Source organism: Xiphophorus couchianus, chromosome 13 (assembly GCF_001444195.1).
Source record: "Xiphophorus couchianus chromosome 13, X_couchianus-1.0, whole genome shotgun sequence".
In the NCBI taxonomy this organism is placed as follows: Eukaryota; Metazoa; Chordata; class Actinopteri; order Cyprinodontiformes; family Poeciliidae; genus Xiphophorus; species Xiphophorus couchianus.
In genome coordinates, this window is record NC_040240.1 from 9,756,746 (window position 1) to 9,765,332 (window position 8,587).

Consider the following 8,587-nt stretch of genomic DNA (forward strand, 5'->3'; position numbering starts at 1 on the left):
CAGAACATAAACACCTGGACAGTTTTACATGTAATGCTCAAAGACCAACTGCTGCATGTATGTAGGCATTTGTGTAAGAAATGCCTACAAGCATGCAGCAAACAGACAAGCATACATACTAAATTAATAAGTAGGCAGAATAATTGAGTAGGACAATGTCAAAATAAAAGATACAGCAACAACACAAAGTATTGGGGTTGTGCCTTTGCACATGGACTTTAGTAACATACTATTTTTAAAGCACAGGCTGTCCTGATATGCTGTTAGCCTACTTTTTGCAGCCACAACAACTTCAACCCTGAGAAGTCAGTCTATGAACACATTTAGTATTTATTCTTTTATCATGGCTTTTGTAAGGTCAGGCACTAACGTTGAACAACTAACGTTGCTCAGTTACACTGACTGGAGGACTAATTAAAGACCAGACAAGTTTACTACACCAAATTCACTCTGGGTTGGAACAAGAAAGAGCATTCATTTTACTAGATTTAAGGGGCCAAGTCCAACTCCTGAATATGAGACTGTGACAGCTGTCCCTACTGTCCCACAGAGATCTGAATGGTAATCGTTTTCTATTCATCCTTAACATTATTTTACATATTGATTAGTGAATAGTTTAGAATTTTATCTTTAAAATTATTTTCATTAGCCTGACTCTTTAGTTAACTATTTGCAGTGCACACATTTAGTTAACTTTATCTGTCAGTTCTTTATTTTTTTTTTTGTTAAATGCAACAAATTAATTTCTTTTTCTTTTGAGTTACCAGTTTCCTTTGGAGATGCTGCTGGAATCACACAGAAGAGCTCCAACTAATTGCTGTCTTTATAAGGCTGGAAAACCTCAGTGGGTCATTCCATTTGTTTGCCAGGCGAAGGGGAAATTTGGTCTTCTTTAGTTTAATTTGACCATTTCTTTAATGTTTCTTCTTTTTGGAAGTTAGTTCAGTTCTAATATTTGTTTAATTTAAAGATTTAGTAATGTATTGACCAGTATTTGTTAAGTTCTTGTGTGTTTAATTACCCCCTTGTGTGTTAGTAGTGGTCTGATCAGCCACTATTTAAGTTCCCCTCATGTCCAGTTTGTTAGGTCAGTTTTGTGCTTGAGTTCTTTGTGTTACTACCTGAGTTGTAGTTTGTTATGTTGACCTCAGTTTTGGGCCCAATTCATCATTTTTGAACTATTTTTGGACTTTTTGTAATAAATTAAGAATATTTTTTGGAATCCATTCAACGTCTCTGTGACCTGGTCTGTGTAAAACCCTCACAGAGACCCACAATATAGTCCTCCTACAACATTATGTGCTCTTCATTAAGCTAACAGTAAACTGGCAGCTACCTGACTGGAACCAAAAAAAGACTCTTTAAAATATATGCTGGCCACGGTGATTTACCGCCATTGCGTGGCTAAATTGTACACAGTAATGTACTGCATTACAATTTGTAATGTGTATTAAGAGTACATGAACTTTAATGAATTGTTCTTTCCAGAGACCACTGACTAAGTTGACTGAAGCTAGTAGCAACGCCTTTGAGGAGTGAATCTTCTCTTGGGATCACCAGAAAGTTCCAAACGGACAGTTTCCATCACTGCTCAACATTTTTCAATAAATTTTATTATGCTCTATTGCCACTGCCAGTTTTAGAAAAGAGTAAATCTTGAGAACTCTGTTTGGATCAAATAAACTCAGTTGAACCAAAGAATTGCAAGAGTTGCTGCCCATGTCCTGGACGTGTGGTTGGCTGACTAAAGCTACAGTTCCCTATAAGTGGTTGAGATTGCATTTTTTTTTCCTTCTACCCTAAAATACACTTGAAGTATAAAAAAATTGTCTTTTGACAATTTCTGGAGAGCATTTGGCCAACTTTAGTAGTCCTGGTATTGTGGACCACAAAATGTAACTTAATGTTGGGTGTTTTTTTTAGTAAACTGGCATATCTAACGTTTTTTGAACGTCACCTGCATTTTTTTTTAAACTTATGGTTCTGAAAATTCTTAATATGCTCTTGAATATTGCCTTCTCGTGTTTGCGTCCAACACACTCCGGTGCGAGAGGGGGCGACATTTTAAACTGGTCATGTAATCCGCAGATTAAACCGGCTGTTTGAATGCGGAGAGCGGAAATGTTCTTTGACTGGAGTAGCATTTCTCGTGTGTCCGAAAGGTCTTAAGTGGGTAAAACTAAGTTATTGTGGGTGAAAATGAGCCAACTGGAGGAGCTAAAGTTGTTTGTGGCTGCGCGACTGCGAACTGCTACATCCGAAATCCTTGATGTCATCGACAAAACTATAGAAGTGTACGAGCAAGAGGTCACCCGGCTGAAGGAGGAAAACAAGCGCCACTCGTCTCTGTTGGAGATTATCCTGAAGAAAAAGTTGCCAAAGAAACAAGGTCAGTCCATGCCGTATTGGTTTGATTCTCATGATTAATGAATTCAACAGAAACTATGGTTTATTGTGTCTGCCTGTTTAATTAATCACAAGCACCCAGTTTCAAACAGACTATCCATCTTATTCCCAGCCCCCATGAGGCTTTGTGTGAATTTTGGGTGCGATTTCCGCCTTGACCCACTTGTTTACATGTTAGTGGCGCGCTAATCCTCTTTAGTGACGGGTTTTTGCTATAAAATACGTGTAAATATAAAACACTAAGCACAGTTGATGGGTTGTTAGTAATTGATATCTGGGATTTTTCAAAATAGAAATCCTGGTGCAAGCAACATTAAATGTCTTCACTTGAAATGAGCTCACCTCTTTCATTCACTAAACCTGCACCACCGTGCTAAATCAGTCATGACAAGGTTCTGTCTTAGCTTCATCCAAATAAAGTAGAAATTGGCCCACTGCAGGTATTGCTGAGAAAACAGGAGCAAATGGCTGAAGGCAAGACGCAACTCTGCAAAACATGAGTGGAATCTTTTACAGACATTCCACAGTCCACAAGATGGAGACTGTAAAATACAGACAGACTGCAACAGAGCTTGAGTTTGCTGGGGATGGTGCACTCATTGGGGCCTGCCCATAACAATGCATAGGGAGAGCAGTGACTAACATTCAGTCAACATTCTTGTGATTCTCCACATGCTACTTTGTAATTTTTTTAGCTTAGCTTAGCATTGATGCATCAGAACGCTGTGTCCGAACCGACCCGCACACTCTGGCAGGCCCCGGTTACATTTCTTCAGGAATTTTCTAGTTCCCCATCTCCATCCCTGGGCCTGACCACAGTGTAAGCTGTTTTTTTTATATACATATGTGTGTTCAATATTGGAAAAGCTTTAAAAAATGGAAATAAAAAAAATTCAATTAACCTTTTAAATGGAATTAAAAAAAATGTTGCCTTCAATGCAATAACACGTTCCTTTAGTAAACACGTAATCATTTTTACCAAATGAAGCATCTGCAGCCAAAAAAATACTTCTAAGATCATCATGTGAAAAGCTTAGCCTACTGTTGGGCTTATCTGTTTACCTTTTTTGGATTAACCTGTTAATAACTGAATAACAAAAGGTGCTAATAGGAGATTTTTCTCTATTTTGTTTTATTTTTTACAGAAATGCAATTGGGTGAAACTAAAACTAGACAACTTAAGGAGTTCTGGGTAGCACATGTCTACAGAAAAATTTTAAATATAACATTTTTGTGCAGTTTTGACTTAATTACTGCTCAGCATGTGTTCTTTAAGCAAACTGACTTTTTACATTACAATTATTCCAATTAATCGCTGCAGCCCATACACACATCCCAGTCAAGACCTAAACTATTTACTCACTTTTGTGGGGTTTTTTCTAAGACATATGCAGATTCAATAGCAAAATAAAATGGTATCTTCAGATATAATATAAGCAGCTGTTTAAAACCTTTCTGTGTTAAGTTTCATGTTGTTCATGTAGACACTTTGGTTTTCTCTCACCAAAACAAATCCTGAAAGGTTAATTAATTGTGACTAATGGAAAAGAGAGTCACACCTTCTGCTCCAGAACATACAGTACAGACCAAAAGTTTGGACACACCTTTTAATTCAATGAGTTTCCTTTATTTTCATGACTATTGACATTGTAGATTCACACTGAAGGCATCAAAACTATGAATAACACATGTGGAAATGTGCACTAAACACAAAAGTGTAAAACAACTGAAAACACCCTTATATTGTTTCTTCAAAATAGCAACCTTTTGCTGTGATTCCTGCTTTGCACACACTCTGCATTTTCTTGATGAGCTTCAAGAGGTAGTCACCTGAAATGGTTTTCACTTCATAGGTCAACCTGCCCTGTCAGGTTAATAAGTGGGATTTCTTGCCTTATAAATAGTCATGAAAATAAAGAAAACCCATTGAATTAGAAGGTGTGTCCAAACTTTTGGTCTGTACTGTACATCGAGGTGCGCTCTTCATCAGTTTTTTTTTTTCTTCTCATCTCTTCTGTGCAGGTTGTCATGTAACCAACACTACAACTACAGAGGTTGCTGCAAAGCTTGTCACTGACTGCAGTAACGCTCCTGCTGTTAAAGAAGAAAATTCTCCTTCTGGCCCATCTGCTCCAGACTCGGGAGTTAACAGCAAGACCCAAACATCTACCTTTAGTGCCACTGTTGGTGAGAATTATGTTTATTTTGCCATAAATTGTTGCTGATCATAAAGTAACTTTCTTCTCCGTAAACAAACGCTTAACACCTTTCTAATACTTTATTACAAAGCATAGCTTTGATTCATTTTTGGTGTACCCTAAATATGAATTGCTTATTCCACTCAATGTCTCAAGCATCAGAAATGTCTTTGTGGCACTCATCCTTTCTTTGAGCCAATCAAATCTTTTTTCGCCTCCCAGGGCAACAGACTGTCTTCATCTCCAAAGAGCGCCTTCTCAGGTTTTCAACCATGGAGAACTGTTTCTTCTGTTTCAAGCAAGTGCCTGCCTCAAAGCACCACCTGATGAAAAGACATTATGATATAGCTGTCCATTTTATTCAGGATGACATTGGTAGGTTTAAACATTACGTTTGAGAACTTTGTTGAATAAAATTTCATACCATAATTTTTCCAATGTCCTTGAAACATTTTATGTAGTACTTATTGTCTGATGGCTACTTAAGGCAGCATAATGAAAAACTCATACTTTTACTGTGCATTAATATTATTCACATCAAGCATCATTTCCATATAATTTTGAAAACATTAGCTTTTTATGGAGCAACTCGCATGCTTTTTTTTAGGCAATAAATGATTTAATTAATGGCTCATTAGCTGACTGTGGAACGATCCATTTGGTGTTTTTTTTTAAACTAAGTGTTTGCCCCTAATTAGCAAATTTGTTTTTCTCTGTTTGCAGAAAGATTTGTGATCCCATGTATGTGTTCTGACAAAGTTCAGGAAAGAAGTCACTGGCACTGTCCGTGCTGCGAGAAGGTCCTTAATCGGAGATGCATCTTTAAAGTCCACCTATCAAAACAACATGGCAGGTTTACTTTTAGATGTGTTTTTACTTTTGCATCAGTTAGGAACTAACCATGCATAATGCTATATGTGTAATGTTTGATAATGTTTTCATTCACTTAAAGATGAGTGTTCTCTTTTTCTTCCAGGTTATACTGTTCTGCAGACAAAACAAGGGTCAGGTCAGTATGTATGTTTCATATGTCATAAAGGACCACCAATGTCTTAATTTTTTTTTTTTTTTGCGTGCTTAATTACTGGGGTTTTTTTGTTGTTTTTTTATGGTCCAGAGGCATCTATTCCATTGTGGTTGTCAGATGTAGCAATAACTGATGGATTATTTTCTAACTTTGATTTTTTTTTTTTTTTTTCTTTTCTACTGATGTACCCAAACAGTAAATTTTCATAAATTCTTTAAGATTTAGGTAGTGCATAAAATGACCCACAGTTGGTGATCTCATATCTTACTGGTAAAATCTTAAGACTTTACCAGACAAATCTTAAAATTTTCTAGAATGTATTTCATTTAAATGGGGTTTGAAATTGTTCCAACTAATAGAAAAATTGGTAATATTATTTTTATTATTTATTCTAATTCTTTTTTTGTCTTGTCAAAAAGGAAAAAAAAAGATTATTAAACAAGTTGCTCTCCTTACTATGAATAGGACAGTTTTTAGTATTTGAATTTATTTGAACAACAATATCTTTATTTTGAATATAATGAATAATGAAAGATTTTACAAATTGAATTTTGAATATTCGCATTGTTCAAAGGTGCAGCAGCCTGATTTCTAGGTTTCTGTCATAGTGTGTATTTGTTCCCCTTTATTTTTGCTTTCTGGAAGCTTAAATTTGTCTTATTAGGCACTAAGCCAAAAATCCTACCATGTTTTTGTTGAAATAATAATACAGCAATGCTGTTCTCTCCAGGGAATCATCGTCTGCCTTACACTGTCATGTTTGAAGAAGAATCTTCGGGCCTCGAAGACTCCGAGGAAGATGAGGAAGAGCTCAGCAGCATGGAACAGCAGCAGGAAACAACTTCACCTCTGCTTCAAATGAAAGAAAAAGCAGCAGGTATCAAACTACAAGTCATGTTATGTCAATGGTACAGCTACATGAACAGTCCATGTAAAACTTTTTTTTTTATCCTCAATTTTCTCAGGCCAACTTCTAAATGTGGTGGATCCCCAACATTCTGGTAGCAGTCAACCACAGCAACACTGTCTATACCTAAATCAAGACCGTGGCATGAACATCTCCCTGAACACTCGTATCCAAGATGGAAGGGAAGTTATTGTCGTGGAAAGTCGTCAGAATAATGGCTTTGGTAAAGTACTGGATTCAGCTGGCAAAATGCAGCAACCAAATGAAACCGGTGTTGTAACAAAGGGCAAATCCTGCAGCAATACCAAGGAATCTATCCCGACCAAATCAGCATCCTCAAGTTCAGTTGACTTTAGTCCACCAAGCAAAAAGCATGCAAAAAGTCATTTAGCAGACCTAAATCTGAGTACAGCGACAACAGAGTTATCTGCCACTCAGAACCGTGATGGGTCGTATTACTGTAAGGCATGTGGAGAAATCTTCTATTACTTCCACAAGCTAAAGACGCACGTGCGGAAACACGCAGGGGACAAAATCTGTATTTGTGGGGTTTGTGGGAAACGTTTGATGCTCAGTGAAAGTCTACACCAACACCTGCAGAACCACAACACCAAGAACGTTTGTGGGACATGTGGTAAGCAGTTTTCAAGCCAGTCTCGCTTTCAGCAGCATAAGACTTTTCATAAATCAAAGACTAAATACAAAGTCTACAATATGATCACACCTGGATTCACGCAGGGCTTTGAAAAGTCTAAAATTTGAAAATCTTGTCTAACTGAAAACCCTTAAAACTGAAATTGGTGCTAAAGGGCTTAAGTATTATAAGGTTGTATATGTAGATAAGTGTTTTGTTGAGAAGATTACTTAGGTTAAGATAGCTGCTTTGATTTAATGGAGAGCTAAATTGATAATTTTCAGTGAATAAACATAAATCTTTAAATTGATAACAAAAAAGCTTTCTTTTGTTAAAATGTTAATTTGAATGTTTCTGGTAATATGTCATGTTGGTCTTAGATTTAATTCATGATCGTCTTTAAAAGGTCTTAAGCTTATCCTACTGAAACCTGTAAGAACCCTGTCAAACATGGCTGAAATTCTCCAGGAATCAAATCTTCTGTGATTGTTGTCCTTTAGCAGCATTGTTCTCATATGTTGTGCTCTAGTGACAGAACCTATACCCAACTGTAATGCTTGTTCAGCAGTATTCATTCAAATAAATGTCATATATATCATTTATATTTGTTACATAGATTCTTAGAATTTCATACTGTCATGTAGTGTGGAAAACTGAGTACACCCTTGATGATAGAATTGCTTTGACAATCAGTTTTTGGTTGAGACATACAACTGTGTTAAAAAATGCCAATTCTGTAGGATATAGTTAATGACCAGCTTCAAGTGTTGCTAACTATTAAACTAAGTGGTTATTGGGTTATGTAACGGTAAAAGTCATTCTCTAATAGAAAACATTTCGAATAGTTGCCATCAGGGCCGGTCCAAGGCATAAGCAAACTAAGCAGCCGCTTAGGGCCCCAGGGCCACTATGGGGCCCCCTCAGAGGAGCTGATTTTTTTTTTTGTTGGCCAACTTTAGTATGGCTGAATGCCAGACCTGACCTGGTGGGCTGGTCTGTCAGTCAAACTTCTCACTGTAGAGCATAAGAGGAAGAAGACTGATTTTTAAACCTTTGCTGACGAAGATAAGATTAGGGGATAAGATGGGCTTCACGTGTAAGTATCGGCCAATCACAATTCCCCGAAATTAAGGAAATCGGCTCCCAGAAATCAACTGGTCGATAAATCAGTTGGCCAATAAATGTATTCTATTTTGCATGTATATGATGAAAACAGCACTGCCAGAGATGGAATAAATTTATAGCAGGTGTGTGAATCATCTAATGATCGGACTGCTGATTGCAGCCAGTCCACATTGTTAGCAGAACTAGAGGGCCCCAAAACCACATTTCACTTAGGGCCCCCTGGAGGCTTTGGCCGGCCCTGGTTGCCCTTCTTTCCAGGTGTGGACGCCCCAGCAAATTCGGTCAAAGGT

General features: G+C 37.3%; 1 protein-coding gene across 2 annotated transcripts; it reads left to right on the plus strand.

Moving 5' to 3' along the window:
* The first annotated feature begins 20 nt into the window (after positions 1–20).
* Positions 21–7,973, plus strand: LOC114156152 (chorion transcription factor Cf2-like). 2 transcript variants are annotated; one of them, XM_028036416.1, is made up of 7 exons: positions 21–2,389; positions 4,429–4,593; positions 4,827–4,979; positions 5,328–5,453; positions 5,581–5,613; positions 6,362–6,508; positions 6,597–7,973. In XM_028036416.1, the coding sequence occupies exons 1-7, from the start codon at positions 2,200–2,202 to the stop codon at positions 7,298–7,300; spliced, it is 1,518 nt and encodes a 505-aa protein (XP_027892217.1). In that variant the 5' UTR covers positions 21–2,199; the 3' UTR covers positions 7,301–7,973. The 2 variants fall into 2 exon arrangements, with proteins under 2 accessions (XP_027892217.1, XP_027892218.1); XM_028036417.1 differs by having other exon boundaries at positions 5,364–5,453.
* The last annotated feature ends 614 nt before the right edge of the window (positions 7,974–8,587 follow it).

What these genes read in the sequence shown, in the direction of transcription:
- LOC114156152 (XM_028036416.1), top strand. Translation starts at nt 2,200, where the DNA reads ATGAGCCAACTGGAGGAGCTAAAGTTGTTTGTGGCTGCGCGACTGCGA. An exon ending in AAAGTTGCCAAAGAAACAAG is followed by an intron (nt 2,390 to 4,428) that starts GTCAGTCCATGC and finishes TCTTCTGTGCAG; the next exon opens with GTTGTCATGTAACCAACACT. An exon ending in TTTTATTCAGGATGACATTG is followed by an intron (nt 4,980 to 5,327) that starts GTAGGTTTAAAC and finishes CTCTGTTTGCAG; the next exon opens with AAAGATTTGTGATCCCATGT.